The sequence below is a fragment of the Nothobranchius furzeri genome, chromosome 3 (assembly GCF_043380555.1).
Source record: "Nothobranchius furzeri strain GRZ-AD chromosome 3, NfurGRZ-RIMD1, whole genome shotgun sequence".
Lineage (NCBI taxonomy): Eukaryota > Metazoa > Chordata > Actinopteri > Cyprinodontiformes > Nothobranchiidae > Nothobranchius > Nothobranchius furzeri.
In genome coordinates, this window is record NC_091743.1 from 60,908,515 (window position 1) to 60,929,124 (window position 20,610).

The following is a 20,610-nucleotide window of genomic DNA, read 5'->3' on the forward strand; positions in this document are numbered from 1 at the left end:
CGGAATAGAATGAAATGGAGAACACACCTGGTTGGCCAATTTGCATCTCCTGCTTTTAAAAACTGGTTTGAATTTTAGAAACGGGTTTAAATCAAGATATGTTGCTGATTTATAAGTTAGTTTACTTACATGACCTGTAGTCTTTACCTTTTACAACTGTAAAATACAATAAAAAAACTTTACGCCACAAAGGTGAATTTCTTGTATCAATAATTTTGAGGGTGAATATAAATGTTCAGGTTTGAGGTACTCTGACCAACTGTCCCCAATGAGTTATGTAGTTAGCTCCCTGAGGCCCAGCCAGAAAGATGTCTATTCAGTTACTGACACCTAGTGGCCAAACAGAGTAACACTAAAACGGCTTATTTGTTTCTTGCCATTAATTTTTTTTTTTCAAAAACTGACTCACTTCTTTCAAATAAAACAAATCAACTTTGAATAAAACTTTAATTCACAAAAATACATTGACCGTTATAAAGAAAATGTACTAAAATGTACTTTAATAATTCATAAAAGCTGGAACATCATTAACAGAAAAACACAAGAAGCAGTAAGAGTTGGTTTAGTATAATATATTTCAGCTTCAAGAGACATAGAAATCAATTCTTATTTTTTCCCCATATTTCTTCTATAAAAGACCCATTTTTCTGAAGCATTAATATGCAAAAAAAATGGCAGAATATATTATGGGAGCTATGAAACCCCAGTGACAGAGTATAAAATTAAGTCACATTAGAGAGAAATATCTGCAGAAGAGAAGTCCATGAACAACAGGGCAGACAAAGAAAAACAGAATAAAATAATAATACATGATGGACCTTGAATCTATCATCACTGACATGACAGGCATGGACAGTAGGTGTATGGCTATAAAAGAATTCTCACTTTCCACTTGATTTCACTTGAAAACATCAACACGTGATAACTGATGCATTTTTTTCATGCTTGTTGCAGAAGAATATTTATAATCATACAACTAAAGAGGTCAACTTCCATGTCTTTCAAATACAATATTCATATTGAAAAGGATGAAAAATACTGAATTTAAAGTCTAACCATGCGTTCCTTCTTAAATGTTATTTTCATTAAACAGTGGAAAAAGAAAAAAAAAAGAAAATACAGGGCTGCTCTTTTTTTTTAACTTTCAGAGGCTTTTGCTGAATTTTTACATCAGTTTGTGGTTCTGTTTGTTGGTGCAGAAGTGGAGACTGTCCATTCAAGTTTCACACCGATGATGAGATGCAGAGGAAGGTCCTCAGAGGTGAGAGAAAAAGAGTCTTCTTTCTCTCTCTCTCTCCCTCTCTCGTACTGTCTGTAGCTCTCTCTTGTAGGTCGTCCTCAGCTTTGATGGGAGCAGTTCAGTCAGCTGATTCACCTTTTATGGCTGATGGGGGAGGGGGCGGGGCTCTTGGAATGCTGGCACGTTCCAATCAGGGCAACAGTTCTTCATTACAGCATTTCTGAAACACAACATTTATCATCAATGTGCTAAAAGTGAGACTTGTGTACGTCGCCCTCTCGTGGCCATTATGGGACATTACATCCACCTTGTGGATGCTAAAGTTGGGGTCAGGATCACACTTGAACATCAATATAATCTCCGGAAAACAACGAAAACTAAGAACCTTTTCAAATTACATGTTTTCACTAAAATGTGACAGTTCATTCAGTCTTTTAGAAAATGTATTGTTTTGCTCATTTTGTCTTCTTAGTCAAGAGAAATTAGGGTGTGTTTCTCAATTACGGTTTATTTTTCATCTTGTTAATGTTTCATTAACAATCTGTGGTTCCTGTCCGAGTCTGGACCGTTTCCTCTCCATCTCTTTCAGTCTGAGAGCTGATGTGTTGTGAAAAATAAAGCTAAAATCCTGTTGGTGTTGGTCCAACAGACCAGCCAGCGTGAGACTTCGACCTGACAGATACAGATTCTGATGACGAACATAACGTGAATCCTCAAATATTGGCCTGTATTCAGTTAACGGCCGGGTATCACATTTTGGCCGGTGTCGGAGTCGGCGGAGGTGAATAATGGCCGTTTTTTTAATTGTGGCCGGGTGGAATGTGGTAACAGGCAAGTACCACAGGGGGGCGGTTGTGTCATCCATCTCACTTTTGATTTGCCAGTGATAGACTATGAGGGTAACTTTAACCATGGCAGGCACGGAGCTGAAGAGGAGGCAAAAATTTGATATCAAGTTCAAAGAAAACGTGCTGATATATGCTGCAGAACACTCTGGGGAGCAAGCTGCTAAACATTTTAGCATCGACCCATCAAACTGGATGAGGATTAAACTGAATTGGATTACCGGTATTTTATTTTTTTTACTTTAAACTGGACAAAGATTGAATTGAATTTGCGGGATTTTATTTTATTTTTTACTACAACCCAAACAAAACGATTCAACTTTGAAGCGGTAAGGTGGCTGTTGCCTTTTCGAATACGAATACGGGTATATAATAACGTTTAAAATGCAGTACAGGTACAGTATGTTTGCTATTGTTTTGTTACAATACATCATTTCCCTACTGTAATTTAGCCTTGTTAATGTTTTATATGCAAACCATACCACGTTATGGTAACTGTACATTTTCAATAAATGAAACTAGTATTTTATAGGTTCAAATAGACACCCCGTTTTTTTTTTCATTCTACTGGTAGTTCATTTTGCTCAAATAGAAACTGAGGCCTGCCTCTAATTCTGGCCCTCCTTCCAATAAAGGCCTGGAGCTTGATGAGCTTGACAGGGTATCTGCAGGTTTAAGGGAGCCAAATTTAAGACTTTTTAAGACCTTTTCGAAGGCCACTTTGACCAAATCTAAGCAGGGGAGCAGTAGCTCAACAGGTTGAGCGGGTTGTCCAGTAATCGGAAGGTTGCAGGTTCGATCTCGGCTCCGAACAGAGAATGCTGCTGTTGTGTCCTTGGGCAAGACACTTAACCCACCTTGCCTGCTGGTGGAGGTCGGAGGTACCGGTGGCGCCTCTGTCAGTGTGCCCCAGGGCAGCTGTGGCTACATCGTAGCTCATGACCATCAGTGTGTGAATGCGTGTGTGTGAATGGATCAATGATACACTGTAGTGTAAAGCGCTTTGGAGTCCTTACTCTGACAGGCGCTATACAAGTGCGGCTCATTTATCATTTTTAAAAATTAAATTTGACCTATAATTTCCAGCTATTGCTTGAAACCGGTGCTAACCACGCCGCAATCGTGGGATTAGCCATCCAGTTACCATTAAACTTCCACTTCCCCATGGCGCAAGCTCCCACTAGCTTAACCAGCTAACGTGCTCATCTAAAAATAGCCCCCTTTCACAACCAACTGAATATGTACGGTTCCGCTTACGCCAACATCATACACAAAAAATGCTGAACACTAGAAATTCACGAAAATTTTATAGCAATAAAAGAATCTTGTTTATTGGGTCTTTGGTAATTTAAGACCTCTGGAAACTGTATTTAAGGATTATTTGTCATTTTTAAGGATTTTTAAGGCCTTAAATCTGGAAAAGCTAATTTAAGACTTTTTAAGGACCCGCAGATACCCTGCTTGAGTAAAATACAGGCCCGGGCCTGTATTAGAGGATTTACGGTACTGATAACAAATATCTTTCCACTATGTGGGTTAGGTCTCTGAAGGATGGATGGTAGCAGTGAAACCTCTAGTCAGCTGTTTAGTGTTGGCATGGCAACACCGGCTTGAAAGTGTAAACAGGACATGAAAACTTGAGGGGATTCTCTGAGCAAAACACTGACTCCATTTTTAGTTTCTGGAAAGCAAACTCACCGTTGGTAGCTCAGCTTGTGTCTGAATACCTTTGTGGACACAGAACAATCCAAATCCTGATCCAGAGGAGCTACGGGAAATCCACTAAAACTTTCTACATTTCAGGTCAATCCAGACAATATGCTAGAATCGTTTTTGGGGTAAATGTCTTTAGTGTCATTTTCTCAATTTCTGCTGAAATGATTTTGTTTGGAGTAAGAGTCTACCTGGGTTTCATTAGAGATCAAATTATTCATTTTTGTATCTAAAGCTTTTAAAATAAACCAAAGCTGCCCTAAAACTTGCTGAAGTAAGCAGACCGATAAACAGACAGATTTTTACTTCCTCATTTGCCTACATCCTGCCAGACTGAGAAAAAAGTGGTGAAAAAGAACATTTTATAGACAAAGTGATGCTGATTCTTCAGTGAAATTTTATGTTGACTGATCAGGATTTCCTCTGACACAAGCAACTGCTGCAGTTTGCTAATGACACATTTATTCAACAGTTATACCGCAGGAAAACAACCAGAGAACACTTTTTACACTACAGAGGGCAAATACAGGACCCTTCTTGATGGACCACAGGTTGATAAAACATTTCTACGCTGCACAGCACTCAGAAGAGTTCCCTCTGAATGACGTTTCTGGTCTGAAGGTTGGGCATCAGTCAGGACTAAACAGAACCCAGGTGTGATGCACACACTCACCTGGCTCAGAGCTGCTGCAGGGGCTGAAGGAGAGTTCTTTAGAGCAGGACACAGTTGGATTTCTTTTTTGCCTTTTTCTTTTCCACTGGCGTTTTCCTATTTATCTGTCTGACCAAGTCATAGAAGATCTGAGACAGAGAGACAGTGACAGAAGCACAGAGGCAATCCATCAAATATGCTGTGAAACACAAACCATTAAAACAAGAAGCTCCCATCTCAGTTTTACCATCCAGAACGTCACGTAGACCCCAGTAACTGAAAGGATTTGTTCACAGAGGGATCATCCAGAGGAAAAGACAGCTGTTGTTAACGAACTAGAGTTTAAAGTTTCATTTTGTACCTCAGAAAAAACAAACAAATAAAAGACTTTCCCAAGTCCCGATCCTGGGGAAAGACACGTTTTGGTCAATGCAGATCTGAATTTACTTAACCTGACAAGCTTAATAAGATGTGATGGAGGCATGGTCCAAATCCTCAGAATTTACAGGAAAGGTGGAGTCAGGTTGGGTGAACATGGAGGTAAAAATCGACATTAGATGATCTGTGGATCTGACGCACTTCACGGAACGCTCCACCAATCACAATCGCTCTTATTTGTTCTTTGCAGAAGCAGGCCACGAGGGTTCCATGTAAGACTTGTTTCTTTTCTGAATTATTTCATTGGCTAATCGGGGCATCATCTACCATAAACTGCACTGCAGTTGGTTCGCACTACACACATTAATGGAGGGGGACACTTCTTACCCATCAGCCAGTAACTGATGGGACCTCTTTGTTTGAGGTAGCACTACTCCATCAATGACGTGAGGCTTTGATCAGTGAGCTAGACATTACTTTGAATTTCCGGGTTTGGTTTGTTTACGGCATCTACAATTACAGTTGAACCCCAAAATGCAATATATCGTTGGAATCACAAGGCTCCCAGCCTCCAAATGATGTGCAATATGACTGGAAGTTGTTTATGCCCCATCTGCGTGACTAATTCATAGGCATAAAAAAATGTTGCTCATAAAAAAAAAAAAGATCAGCAAAGGGCTTGTCCAATCGCCGATGGTCAAATAATTCATCCAATCGCCCAACCTTAATGTAAAGATGCAACAAATCTCCAACATTGAAAACCACATCCTACCTAAAACCAGCAGGACTCAACAAAACTCACTGAAACACTTTGTGTTCAACAACACCTCAGATTGTATCAGTGGGCAGGAAGAGTCACCAAATCATCATCATGACTCATTCTGAGTAAAGATTAAACACCTGACACGTCTCAGTGAATCCATAATGAGTCGAGCTTTGGGTTTTATCTTTCACACAGGAAATCACAAAAACAGTAATGCTGCAGAAACATCACTAAAAACAGTCATGTCTACGTATGCACCTTCTAACACAGTAGAGAAAAATCTGACTGCTCTTGTAGAGGAAACATTACAGATTTGGGTTTCTTTCCGGTCCATTTGTACATTTGATGGTTATTTATGATGTGCTGGTTAAGTTGAAATGGTTCCTGAAGCAAAAACCTACAACCTCTATAGATCTGCCACCCAAGGACTGAAGAATGAAAGTTTTATTCCAACTGAGTCCAACATGATTACAGTAGGCGATACAACACTGGAACATGGGCAAATATCCAAAACCACATCCATCTATGCACCTCTCATATCATTTTAAGAATAACGGAAAGTCTACTTTCCCCAAAAATGAGGATTTCACATAAAGAAATGCTCCCATCTGGCAGAGTCAGCATTTTCTTCTAAATCATGTAGAAAAAATTAGTTTTTGCCTATTCAACACAATTATAAATAAATGTAAATGGCCATTTTTGTCTTTCTCCTGTCCTTTCTTTTGTGTGTGTGTGTGTGTGTGTGTGTGTGTGTGTGTGTGTGTGTGTGTGTGTGTGTGTGTGTGTGTGTGTGTGTGTGTGTGTGTGTGTGTGTGCGTGCGTGCGTGCGTGCGTGCGTGCGTGTGTGTACTCACATCAAGGACATTGATCTTTGATTTAGCAGAGGACTCTAAAAAGGCACAGTTGTTCCACTGTCGGGCCAAATTCTGGCCCTGCTCCTTCCCCACCACACGCTCATCTTCCAAGTCACACTTGTTCCCTACCAGGATCATCGGCACCTGAGGGAGAGGAGAAAAGGTCCGTGTGTTACAAGAAAACTCTTATCAGCCTGTTTAATGGCTGCTGGTTTTTGCTGTGAGATCTTATTTACTGAAAGCAGTTTCAGGTTCCTTAAACACAAACCCTGCGGTTGTTTGGATGGTCGTTTACATTTCATGACACTATTAGCTCAAGGTTAGCTCAGGGTTCAAGTCCAGCACAATCAACAACAGTTTATGAATAATTTAAATGGATTCAGGCCACGTCTTTACTTATGACCAAAGTGCTCAACAAACTGAAGTCAGGTCCTTAAATAAAGACGAAGAACACCAACTTATAGCCTGTTTCCACTGTCAGAACGTCCATGACTTTTTACCAGATTTTCGTGGTATGTGCATCTCCCCATGTCACCAAGTTGGTCTGTAAGGACCACAGCACATTTCAGGAACCAACGCAGTACCTGCCTTGGGGTACGTACTCAAAAATGACCCGTTAGGGAGTTGCTGGGTGGGACTTGGGGTTAGCTCATGCTGACTGGCTGAAACTCAGTAGGAAATGACAATGGCAGGCTTCACAAAACAACCGGCATTTGTAAAATTGGAAGTTGAAGGTGAAGCACAATGGATGAAAATGAAAATAAGCACCATTCATGCTGCTTTAAAACCAGCATGTCAAAACTCGAGAACATAAAATGTTAAACCTGATAGAGCGCCGTAAAAATCTGCATTTCTTTTGGCTGCTGAACACCTTTTTACGTGACACAGCCGCTCTCTCAAAAGATGTGGTTCACTTGATTAATCAATACATGAGAAACTTGGTCATTCGGGAGGGGCTCAGAGTAGACCGGCTGTTCCTCCACATTGAGAGGAGCCAGTTGAGGTGGTCCAGGCATCTGTTTAGGAGGCCTCCTGGACGCCTCCCTGGTGAGGTTTTCTGGGCATGTCCAACCGGGAGGAGACCTAAAGGAAGATCCAGGACACGCTGGAGGGACTAAGTTTCTCAGCTGGCCAGGGTACGCCTTGGGATTCCCCTGAAGGAGCTGGCCCAAGTGGCTGGGGAGAGGAAAGTCTGGGCCTCCCTTCTTAGGCTGCTGCCCCTGCGACTCCGGATAAGCGGAAGAGGATGGATGAATAAAAAAATAAAACGTTCATTATCAATGTTTGCTTTTATCCTATGGAAATCTATGATAATAAAGCTAAGGAAGAATCAGCAGTGGTACACTAAATGTAAAATATCCAGCTGCAGCTCTAATCCAGGTCTATTTATTTATTGTTTACAGTTTTAAGTTGCCTGAACACGGTTTCCACCAGATGATTTTGAAAATGTTGAGAAAATAAAATCTCCCGTTTACAAGAAAAGAGAAGCTGTGGAAACTCTACCACTCGGGGGAGGGGGGGGGGGAGGGAATTATGACACGTCACTAAATAAAGTAAAATGTTCTAGTGCAGAGAGGAGACAACCCATAGGAGCACTAATTTGATCTCATTTCAGAGAAAAATAGAACAGGTTAGATGCACCTAATGAATAAAATGACTAACAAACTCAGGAATCTGTTTCTTTGCTTCACTGTTCTGGTGCTGAGAAAATCACTAATGTGGATCAAAGGAGATACACAGATGAATACACCTCTTATTTATTATTTGGAGACTACATTTACTGCAGCTGGCAGAGGCAGAGATTGTTTCTATTGATACACGGAATTTACAGAATCATTTTAAATTTTAATAGGGGAAGACTGCAGGAGGGAGCAGTAAAATACAGGGGGTCCCCAGCAAAAACAAGAAACTACGAGTCTGATGAAACCCGCTGGTTTTCCATCAGGCAGTCACGGGACAGCTCCAACGACCCAGTGGCTGTGCTGGGTCAATGTTATCGAGCTCAGTCCGGCTCGGCCGTGAACGAGCCGAGGCGACGTTGTGCTCTGCTTAAGAAGCGGTGTTATTTTCCTGCTCTAGAAGAAGCGTCCAACGTGTTTTTACGCTTTCTCCGAGACATGTCACGTCGCTAAGTTGTTAGCGCCGCGCGCTAACACGCCAATAGTGCAGCGTAGCCTGCTGGAGGTTTTAAGGGTTCAGATGAAAACACCCGACCTCTCACGCTGCTCACACATCGATCTTAAGTTGTCGCTGTCGCGCTCACGCCGTAATACAGTATTAGATGCGGTTAAAGTCAGACATGAAAAAATAAATAAATTTTACATGAATAAGTGATGCTTAGCCTGGTGGGGGGAGGAGAACCTGGCCTAATAAGCACTGGAGGAAACCCTGTCAAGATCGTCAACACTTGTTTATCTTAATGCTGCTGAAACATGTAAACCACAAAGCATTATATCCACTGCTACCTTTCTAATTTTAAACTCAGTAACTTATGCTGTAACTTCACCTTGCCCTGCCTGCTCCTCCTTGCTGCCTGCCGGCTGTGATCACAAGCGACAACATAGTAGTTCCCGCTGCTTCTTCGGGAAACAGCGCAAAAACAAAACAAAACAAAAAAACTTGGGATCTTGTAGGCGTGGCGGTGGGATTTCAGCCGTGGCGGGCCGCCATGGCTACGCCTATGTAAGGGAAACCCTGGCAGCCGTTTTTGCTTTTTCTTTTGCTTCTTTTATAAAGACTTTCTGATCTAAAACAAAAGTGCAGCTGGTCGTAGAGTCATCCAAAGCCCCAGCTTTTCTTTCATACTTTCACACGTTTTAAGGACGGATCTGAGCTCTGGCTGTCAGAGTGGACAGACAAGAGAGTTTGTCGGGATGCGTCTCATCCTGCCTGATGTTTCCTGACCAGCTATCTGGGGGGAATGCTGGCCTGGAGGAAGTCACGGCGGCCCCGCCCAGCAGGGATAACATCGCCTTCCTTCCTGAATGTTTTCGAACACTTCAGCTAGATTCCATGCTCCAGCTGCTCTCTGGAATCATACGATAGTGTGAGACCATGGCGGCTTTCATTTGGCATGTTGTGTGTTTTCATAGCAAAACTAGATTTATTTAAACAACTAACTGTGAAATCAGGGCAGGAGAGTTGGGGTTTGTGATGGGGTTCGTAGCATATTTCTGTTTGTAGCACAACTTGGAGAACTAGCGAGTGGAAAGTTCTGCCTTTAACTAAACAGGCAGCAATGAAATATAAGCCAAGGAAAATTATTTTGTGGTTGGAATGCTTAAAATAAAAAAAATATGCACATGACATCTTGCTTTTGGTACCTTGTTCTGGTTCAGAAACAAACCAGAAATGTCTGATAGAATGAAGATTTACGTTTGCATGTGAAAATGCTACAACTTCCTCATGTCAGAGGTTTCTCCATCCAGAACTGTTCTGGGACGGGGATGTGGTGCCATACCACAGTGTAACGAATAATAAAAATACCTTATGGATCTCATTAATTCTCCCTCTGTCTTGATTTCCATGAAAGACGGGCGACAGGAAGCTGGAATGTTTAGATTAGCCCCACAAAGGCTGCTGCTTGATGTTTGATATCTAAACAAGCCCTCACACTGGACTGCTGAGCAACATTTCTCTCAGGGGTCCTGGGAAGAACAGCAGTATGCCCACCTAACACTCTGAGCCAAGCTGGGTTAAAACAAACGATGAAATGGGTGGAAAAATGGAGGTATGCAGCAAAGAAAGAAAAATGTTTGGTGTCAGCAAAACAGAAGGCAGCATTAGCCTACTTGAAGAATCCACACAGCCCACAGAAAATCTGTTCAGAGGCTGTTAGCATGCTACAAACGATGCTGTCCAACACATGATGGCATGCTAAACACTGGTCTACAGGAAAGAAGGAACAGGAGAGCCCATAAAAGTCATGAGGCCTCTTACATAAGAGCTCTGGAAGGAAGGAAGGAAGGAAGGAAGGAAGGATAGGAAGCCAGCTTTTTATATACCAATGACTGCTTGCTTTATTTTTCACGTGAACTGAATGACTCAAGATTAAATCTGACCTAAATATGTTCAAGGTACAGTTGTTAAAAGCTCTTTTAATTGAGCTAGATGCAACAAATGCATCTGCAAGTTTAGCCTGCTTTGAAGTAAACGGTGCGTGGCGGAGCTGAAAATAAGAACAGCCGCTGCAGCAAACACTCAGCTTTGGCTCCACAGCTAATTGGAAACTATGTCCAAATAAGAAATTTACGTGATTAACAGAAAATATGCGTAGCATTTCCTTTGGCCGTGCATTCCTTCAGGAGGTAAAGAAAGATAAGGAGATGTCACCGCTATTACAGCTGAAGGCCTAAATCATCACAGAGGGTAGCCGTGCCAGCTAGATAAGCACAACAGTTGAATCACAGGATAGATTCTTAGGAAACGTGTTTCTAAAAGAAAAGGAACAAGAACAGTTTCCTTGCGTGTCAAGAATCCACTGATCCTGCAATCCATCTGGTGCTAACCGCAGCTTTTAAAACCACAGAGACTCGTCTTAATGAAGCTCCACAGCCGGACCGACCAATGTGCATTTGATGAGCTGAGGCTGTTGTTGCACATCATCCCTGACAGTCCAATCACCCAAACATATGCCAAACCACAGCCAGGCCACAATGAAGACCATGGAGAGCTGGGTTACAACATAATGGATACTAAAAAGAAGGTTAAAAAAATTAATCTGAAAAGATTAATGTTGCAGATGCAGAGAAATGGAGAACAGAGTAGAGTCTATGGAGAGTTTAGCTAAAGGGCTGAGGAGAACAGAAACAGAGAGGGAAGGGAAGAGCAGAAAGAGGGTTATGGCAACATGCTCTCCCTCCACAGATCACCAAAAAAGGACATCTTGGATCCTGCTGACGATGTGTCTGCTGCACCAGAAAGGCGATGGAGGGCTTGCTGACTGCAACAGCCTTAGATTTGACCAGAAACACAGAGATGGAAATGTGCTGCTGACAGCAAGAGAACAAGATGACACATCCTCCTTTTCTATTTCTCACCATTTCTCATCAAAGCCAATGAGTGCACATGAAGGAGTCGAGCACGTGATTATGGTGATATGAAAAGCATCTTCATTAACACTTTTGAACTAATTAAAACACAAATACATAAACAACGTTCCCAACCACTAAAACACCTCCTGCATTGGCACGAAGCTGAAAGTAAAAAAGGTGTATAATTTCTGTTTTGAATGGTATCCTAGTAACAGGTCTCTAGACAACAATGGAGGCTGAGCTCACAGATTTAGGACACTTAAAGAGCGTTTTTTAAACCAGATGCTATTTCATGACCCCCCCAACAATACTCGTGTCATCTATGATTTTATGGACCAGTTATACAGAAGTAATGGAGTTTACTTGCAGTAAACACTTACATCCTCTGTGTCCTTTACTCGTAGAATCTGTTCTCTCAAGTCTTGGAGGTCATTGAAGGTGGACTGTGCCGTGATGGAGTATACCAGAGCGAAGCCTTGGCCGTTTTTCATGTACAAGTCCCTCATTGCTGTGAACTGTTCCTGTTTGAAGCAAAGAGGGGAAAAGGAGGCTGTGAGCGTCGTTATGAACCTTGTTCTTATTTTTTAGATGACATTTTAAAGGAATGGTTCACTCATTTAATCAATGAATTTGCAGTGGTCTCTAGTAGGAATGCTATGGTGGGAGGAGATCTATACCAGTGCACCATTTCTCAAACCTAAACGTCGCCCACATCACAGCTGAGCTTCAGACGGCAGCTTCCTCGTTGTGAGTCAAGTTGGGCGAGTCCATGAACATTAATTCACAGTGTGATGTAGATCTGTCAGCTTTTTTTTTAAATCTTAAGAGTTTCACCTTCTATTTCTATAAGAAGTTAATGCAGGAGATGGGTGTAGGAGACTATTCTCATGTTCAGCCAGCATGAAAAACCCAGAGTGACTGACTATAATCAGAAATAATCATTAAAAAATGGTTTTACCAAATAATAACTACTGCAGAGAACATTTTAACATGTTAAAAAAATAAAATAAATCAAGATTTTTCGAACAAGACACCTGAGAGAACTCAATAAATGGACTCAATACTACTTTGGGCAAAGCTAGAGCTAACGGAGAAGTTACTGGTGAGAGCTTTACTTACTGTGCCCGCTGTGTCGAGAATTTCAAGCATACACTGTTGCCCATCTACCTCCACTTGCTGTTGGAGAAAAAATTAAAACATAATAAGGCTTACTGTTATATCACTGGGCCCATGGCCTGCAGAAATACAGCATACACTTAAGGCTTTTAAAGAAAAAATATAGGAAGCGAAAACTAGATGTCAGAAGTGCATCATTGTGATGTGAACCTGCAGAGCAGCTGCAATCAATTAGATCTTGGCAAGCAGCGCTGTCTCTTCTCTCCTCATGAGGCACTCACCTTTCTGTATGAGTCTTCTATTGTAGGGTCATATTTTTCCACGAAGATTCCCTGTACAAACTGAACTGTCTGTGAGAAGACACACAAAGAAATCAGATCAATATGGAAATGTTGCACCTCCTGGGAAACTCTCCACCTCTAATTTTCATCATAAACAGGACATCTGGAAAAGGTGTCCCGAGGAGAGGTTAGTAGGATCTCAGACAAGAGGGTGGAGGTCCAGGACAAAGGTCCAGTCTGAAGTCGTTACAGATGTGAGATTGCTGGAGATCGTAAAAGCTAACTGAACTGTACCAAGTAAAGCATCGAGCTTAGTGGAAGGTTTACACAGAAAAAGGGTTAACCAGGTTCACCTGATAATGTTCTAATCCAGGTGAGGGATTACCCTGACTGTGACACCCGGCGAAAGGTCATTAACCAGGGCATTCAACATTTTTATCTTCATGAAGGGTCTGAAAACTATGCTGAGGTCACAAAAAATACTGTAATGTTACGAGTTTAGTTTCAATTTCATCATCTATTCCAATCAAGCATGACAGTTAAAATTCCCCTTCATGTTGGGCCATATACACATTTATACATTGCATAAATGCTCTATTTTGGCCAGTGATCAAAACCAACTAAGCTAATTTGTATAAAACCCATTAAGATAAATCACAAGAAAACACTAGAAAAGTTCAAAATGTATAAAAAGGTTGCATTTATCCTGGCTCTTGCGGTTTCTTTACCATCTTTTACCACTTCAAACGTTTGCAAAATATCCTGCTGTTTTATTGACAAACTACAGTCAGTAGGAAGTTTACTGCAGCTGTGTAAAGAGGACAGGCAGACAGGAAGGAAGACCTGGAGGACATACTCACCAGAGCAGACTTGCCCACACCTCCAGAGCCTAACACCACTAGCTTGTATTCACGCATGGTGGGATTGCTTCAATGGACAGCCCAACAATCTGCACTTGACAAATATTTGGAAAAAGAATGGGAGAAAAAAAAAACATGAACAAATGTTAAAAGAAATCAAAACTAATAAAATTTCTTCTCAAGGGAATTTCTTTACATTTCACACAGATCTGGTCTGTGAGTTTTTCTAATAGATTCTAGCGATTCTGGAGGTTATGGACAAAAAGGAGCACAACAATGGAGGGAACACCCATAAGTGGAGCGTCTTGAGGGTGGAGGAGGTGAAGAGTATGTGAACCTTTCTTAACACAAACCAGCTGTGGTAAATCTGAGCTAAGGGGGGATCCTAGGAGCAGATGATGTATGAATCTGGCACATAGTCTAAAAATGACACAATCATCTGGCTTTAACACACCAAAACACGCCCCACTGTCAGATCTTTAGACTTTTCACTCATTTTTAATGCAACCAAACAATCTAGCCTCAGGTGCCTTGTTGTTTTTATTAAGACAGCTGAGGAAAGTCCTAACAGATAGGAGGAAATCACCAAAAACCCAATAAATGATGTGTGTTACCCAATGTCACTGGTGATCTTGTCAAATATAAAATAAATCAGCTGAAGAACAACACAGTGGCCGGGATTTAGTCATTTGTGGGCTAAATGGGGATTTGTAACTTGATGCAATATTCTTCTGATTCATCGATTTGACATATGTCAATCTGAATAAAAATCTTCAGTGCAAACCCAAAGCTGCAAGCAGAGAGTGCTTCTTTAAACAGAAAGCATGATTAAGCCCCTCGCACATCCTAATGCTAGAATCCTAAAAGCAAAGACTAGTGCCTTTTATATGAAAACAAATGCAAAATAATCTGAAGAAAGATTTATTTTCTTTTTTCACAAGCTAATCCAAAGAATACTATATCCTCCTTTAATAATCACCCTGTTTTATTGCAAAATTCAAAAGAAGGAAAGATGATCCCCTCCTACACTGTTCCTATTACAGCATGCTGCATCAAAATTCTTGGGGGTACAAAGAACTAAAGACAGTCATCTTTTATCACAAGCAATGACCAAGAGGGATACAAAGCCCAGACTGAATAATTCATGTTCTCTAATCCTCAACACACAAAAAGAAGCGCTTCTGGTACAATCAGGGAGGAGTCAGTGGACAGAAGAAAAAGAACAGGACTCCTTTCCAGGCTGTTTTTCATGTAAACTTTCAGGTTCAGAGCAAACAGTGTGCACAAGCTCACATAAGCAAACGTCATACAATGTCACACTGCGATTTAGGCTCGGATCCACTTGTCAGCTATCTGCTCGTCACGTTTGTTGTTTTAAGGCTGTGGACTGACCCTCGTTAAGTCAGATGACGTCAGGGGCCTCCTGTGTGACGGAGGCTGTCATATTATGAAGTGACTGCCTCGGAGGTGGTTTTTGGAGGACAACAGCCTCTCCAAGGAAAATTTCACTCTTAATATATCTTTGCAGGAGGAGGAATACTGGGAGTTATCTAAGGTTTGGTGACTGGACTAATTTAGGCCTAGTCCACACGTAGCCGGGTTTTTTTTAAACGAATATCCGCCCCTCCAAAAACTTGCATCCACACCACCTCGTTTAAAAAAAACTGTCCACACGTACCCGGATAAATACGTTGTTAAGGACATGCCAGATCTGTAGGCGGCAGTACTTCCCCCGTTCTTAACCTCGTCCTTCGTCTGTGGTCTTCCGCAAGGAGCAGTAATTCCGCTTGCAAAAACAAACAAGCAAAAAGCGCTTGGACAATTGATAAAGCGAGCGCAGCTCTGAGGGCATCCATGCTGTCGGCTAGTGTAAACACAGGTCGCACACGTGATGTCAGCATTTTTTGTCGCGGAAAGTGACGTTGCGGACCTTAAAACTCCGGTTTTGTCTGTCAACACGCAGACACCCAAAACGGAGAAAACGCAGATCTTCACTTTGGCCGGAGTTTTTAAAAAGATCTGTTTTCGTGTGAAAAAACTCCGTTTTCGTGTGGATGACAGGCCAAAACGTAGAGAAATATCTACGTTTTGGCAGATCCCCGGCTACGTGTGGACAGGGCCTTATTGTCCACTGAGTATTTTACTTATTTTGAACTTCATTTTTAACTTCGATCATTTGTTAAGACAAATAATTTTGTAATGTACCTTGTTTTTTACGATGACCATTTTTTTATTCTACATCATGGATCAAATGTACAGTTTTTTTTCTTCTAGTGTTGCTTTGCTTTCTAAAATCCCAAGCTCACTCTGTTTAACTTAGATGAACCAGAAAGAACCTTTGGTCACGACGGTCAAAGACCCAGCTCTCTATACACATTAAAATTCTTATTTTTTAAATTGTCCTTTTGGTCTGCCTTTCTCTGGGTCTCTCACCAGGTCAAATATCACATAATTGCAAACATTTTTGTGGAGCTGAGCAAGCTCCCAACTGAACACAGAGCTGCTTTAGATATGGATGTGTATGTTATGTAACAGTCTGAGTTTTCCCCCGGTAAAAAAAAAAACATGGGATGTGTGACCTGGGTAGTCTTCCTCTCCTGATCTTTACGAGTCAAAAGGCTTCCCTGGTGGTGTTTGTTGACGTGTCCCTCCATGACTCAAATTACCTCATTAATTACACCTCAAATAAACTCAGATTCATATTCAGTTAGACAACATTAGCTGTTCTGAGCTTTCACTTGTCAGAGAAACTTTAACAAGTAAAAAAAAAAGATATGCTTTTGTTCTAAAACCTCACCTGCATACAAACCTTTGTACCATGAAAACTGCACAATACACACACACACAGGGCCATTTAAGGACAGCTGCCTTTACATCAAACCCCCCTCTCTTCCCTACTGCAGACAACACTGTCATTCCCAACAAAGCAAACACGCCGCTGTCATTCCTCTGCTCTCGTAGTAACCCTAGCAAATAAGGAGCGAGAGAAAGCCACATGAAAACACGCGGCTCCATGACATCACCGCATCACTCACCCGCTGAAGCCAAAAAGCTATGTATCCATCTAAGGCTGGAAACTGGATGCGATGGCGCTGCAGCAAATAAAGAGTTTGGGTCAAATGTAAAACTGGTTCAATGGAACAGCTACACTTTAAACATCCAGTAACTGCCATTTCCTGGTCTACTCAGGCTAACTGGGCAGCAGTGAAGGTGTCAGGAACTGACTCAGCAGGATGGGAAAGACTGACAGTTGTCCTCTGTATCTTACCCCTCAGAGCAGATGGTAAAAATGCACACATCCGCTGGTTAAAGACGCAGCAGCAGCAAAACAAACCCATGTGCCTTAGCTTACTTTTGAACCCACATGCCACTTCTAAGTCATGTGAGAAAACTAAGACTGGCATAGCAGAGGAAGACGGGTGTTTTTTGTTCACACAGCAGAACATCTTCTTACTCATGCCCCACCACAAAAATACACAGTTCACATCACTGGTTTACAATGAGCTTAAAGGACAAAATCACTAACTGGATGCTACTGGCAGAAAGAAACCTGACCTGGACAAAGTCTTAGTAAAGATGACAAAAAATGAACCATTTATGTGACAGTTGTGATTATTGTGATCACACACACACACAGAGAGAGACAGAGACAGAGAGAGAGAGAGAGAGAGAGAGAGAGAGAGAGAGAGAGAGAGAGAGAGAGAGAGAGAGAGAGAGAGAGAGAGAGATGTTATTTTACACTTTAAATAGGCAAAAAGTGTTTTGCTTAAACCAGCTGTCCATTTTAAACAAAACCCAAAAGTTTTGTTAATGTCCCAGAATTTTGGCTGTGAATATGTTACATACTGTACAGGTGTGGCACTAAAGACCATCTATCTGAGCTATAACTTAGGACTTAATTAACAGTATATTAACTGAACCTTGTCTCTAATTTACCCTAATTATTTCCACAGCTCTTCCTTATAAAGTTGCCCTGGAAACTGGGAATTTACGAGCTAATAAAATAACATCATGACCACAAGACGTACTTTTGTACGGTGGGGAGTAGTTAAAAAGAATATTTGTTCATCAAATTAACTGCAATCAGAAAATAATACTTTTGAGTAACATGGTGTTTGGTTATATCATCCACATTAGATATGAATATTATTGAATCCTTGAAGGGCTAAAGATTCTCTATGACAAATTACTCCTAAACAAGAGATGATCCACTTACAAAGGTTAATGAGTCAGAGCTGCCAGGAATGAAAAAACTATCTGTGGCTTAATTATGACAAAGACATGTAACTGTCAACTGAAAGCAAGGGCCTGGGGCCTTGACCTGTAACCACATCCTCTTTCCAAAGCACAAGAAGGCTTCATGCTGATAGGCTGGAAAAGGAGTAGCTACCAACTAAAATAACTCTTCCAGTCTCTGTTCCTGTTGAAGACTTCCAGGCAGCAGACTAGTTTTAGAAGAAGAGAGCAGTTAATAACCCTTATTTTCATCTTTTTGCAAATGTATGCAATTTAGAGCAGATCAGTATCTGAATGCACTTTTTTGCTTTTATTCCCCTTAGAAAATAATAATTGTAAAAGAGACAGGAGGGATTCGTCACGAAACTGAACAAATCAGCTACGTTCATCAACTAAAACATGCAGGAAACATCCTGGAAGCAGACTGCAGTTTGTAAGCTATACACAGGTGGCAGCCTGCCACTCTGAAATTGCAAGTGTGATATTCTGGCCACGGAGGAGGCGGGGGTCTGAGTGACATTTCATTAACCATGTAAAGGGTTGTTCTAGCACATACTGGCTCAAGAAAATAATTCAAAAATATAAAAGGTTGCATATTTAAAAAGAATTTTGCTTTTTGAAGATTTGATTTAAAACTTATTACCAAGTCAAAATCAGATTGCACAAAACACTAATATTCCTCTCAGAATGGCCAAATGATGTTGGACTGAAATTAATTTAAAAAAAACACCCAGTGTTTGAAAGGATTTATCAAAAACATGAGCCTAACATTTAAGCAAAATAGTAAAATCTGAGGACTGACTTGAGCAATTGGATGGTAGAAAACAATGAGTTGTGTATTATCCTCTTTAAAAGCATAGTCTTGCGGAAAATGTACCTATCTGCAACAATATTTCACATGAAACTTTGCTAGTCCGTAATACATCTGACCTGCTGTGTGTTTATAATTTATTATTTGAGGATAGGGTGCACACAAGACAAGAGGGGAATTCGTTGCATCTCTGGGGTTTTCTCACTGCCACACTAACCAATTTGCTTACAGCGATAACATATGCTTATCACTCTAGGTCATGCTATGCCCTGCAATCTGTAGCTCTGACTACACCACGCAACGATGGACGTTGGGTGATTATCACAACATTTTTGCATTAATCAACTGTTGTTTAAATCGTAATCCTGTTTACCCTGAAATCCTCACAATGTTACAATCTTCAATCCGGGCAATTAAAGGCAACATCTGTTCACGAGCAATCTGCATTAAATCCAGCAACTACCCTAAGTCCCGTTATGAAGCTTGTTAGCAAAATGCCGCTAACTAGGTGGCTTAACTGGCTAGGGGTGTTGTGTTGAAAAGAGCACTCCTGCCATGAAATGCACCCCCTGTGAAAACACGTCTTTCAGGGCAGCTTTGGTAACGTAGAATAAAATAAAAGTCAAAAGTGACAAACGTATTTGCGTCGTTTTACTACAGTAAATACTGGATTAGCTAAAGTTACTTGATTTTTATACAGATTATCCAGGGAACATTAATCGACAGGGGTGTTGCTTTCTGCAAAGCACCGACACTTATCACACCGTTAGCTGCGGCTCGTTAGCAGATAAGCTAACTAGCCCACACATTCCTTCCCTGTGTATGTAATTAAAACTAAAGCACAGCTTGTCTTGTAAACGCACGCAACACTCAGGTTTAATTGACAATACAAATGGCAACCAAACACACAACGCTGTAAATCAACCCACCTTCTGATGAATTTAACTGGAAACTACGCAGCCGCTACGCTAACATTACCTGCCCTTCCGCCTGGCCTTGACTAAAATGGGAGTGCACACTCCGGTTTTTCACTTGAAGTCACAAGTCTTCTCATTTACCCGACAAAACGAAGAACGCGCCGTGCACTCCGGCGAGTCCGTTTTCTGCCCAGCGGCTATACACGACACGCGTTTCCGACGAAAGTGACTTATGTGACCGTGTTTAGCTTGTAGTAAAGTTTGGCAGCGCACTCACCGTGTCTTGTTCGCTGTCGCTCTCGCCACTCAGCAAGTGTCCGTTAGAGTTCGCCTCCAGGAGCGTTTGTCTGAGCACAGCGGACGTCACCCTGACTGTTTCTCTTTTTTCTTAAAAGGGCATGACACATGGGCTGTCACGAACACACACACTGACACATGTACACACAAACTGTGGATTTATTTCGTCATTATTACTATGACATTGAAAGTAGCAACAACTTCTCTATTATTTATACGTTACTGACCTATAGATGTTTTCATAAATCCAAGGGTGCTTCAGCATGACGAATTGCTTTCTACTACTGCCTATTTTGTTACTTTCAAGGCTATTTTGCCATTTTACAGTGTATTCGTAATTTTACAGTCTATTTTGACATTTTACTATCTAATACGCTTATTTACAATCTATTTTGATATTTTACAGTCTATTCGATTGTTTTTACCGTTTATTTGGATATTTTACTGTCTATTTTGTTATTTTCAATGCCATTTGCTATCTTACAGTGTATTTCTTTGCAATTTTTCAGTATTTCTTTCAATTCAACTTTTAATATATTAAAAGTTGAATTGAAAGAAATACTATATACTTTTACTATTTTACAGCATTGCTATTTTTCAATCTCTTTTGATAT

General features: G+C 41.1%; 1 protein-coding gene across 3 annotated transcripts; it reads right to left on the reverse strand.

Annotated features, from left to right (window-relative positions):
- Positions 1 to 557: 557 nt before the first annotated feature.
- LOC107385357 (ras-related protein Rap-1A) lies at positions 558 to 20,110 on the reverse strand. 3 transcript variants are annotated; one of them, XM_015959189.3, is made up of 8 exons: positions 19,977 to 20,110; positions 13,736 to 13,824; positions 12,876 to 12,944; positions 12,598 to 12,654; positions 11,859 to 11,999; positions 6,446 to 6,589; positions 4,472 to 4,599; positions 558 to 1,460 (listed from the first exon to the last, which is right to left on the reverse strand). In XM_015959189.3, exons 2-7 carry the CDS (start codon positions 13,790 to 13,792, stop codon positions 4,510 to 4,512), a joined length of 558 nt encoding a protein of 185 aa, XP_015814675.1. In that variant the 5' UTR covers positions 13,793 to 13,824; positions 19,977 to 20,110; the 3' UTR covers positions 558 to 1,460; positions 4,472 to 4,509. The 3 variants fall into 3 exon arrangements, with proteins under 3 accessions (XP_015814675.1, XP_015814676.1, XP_070406015.1); XM_015959190.3 differs by lacking the exon at positions 19,977 to 20,110 and adding an exon at positions 19,712 to 19,852; XM_070549914.1 differs by lacking the exon at positions 19,977 to 20,110 and adding an exon at positions 16,771 to 16,906.
- Positions 20,111 to 20,610: the final 500 nt, after the last annotated feature.

Excerpts from the sequence above, each read along its gene's own strand:
- LOC107385357 (XM_015959189.3), bottom strand. The coding sequence starts at position 13,792 with ATGCGTGAATACAAGCTAGTGGTGTTAGGCTCTGGAGGTGTGGGCAAG. Across the intron at positions 12,945-13,735 it reads GTGTGGGCAAGTCTGCTCTG|ACAGTTCAGTTTGTACAGGG; the intron begins GTGAGTATGTCC and ends GTCTTCTCACAG. Across the intron at positions 6,590-11,858 it reads GAGTAAAGGACACAGAGGAT|GTGCCGATGATCCTGGTAGG; the intron begins GTAAGTGTTTAC and ends CCTCTCCCTCAG.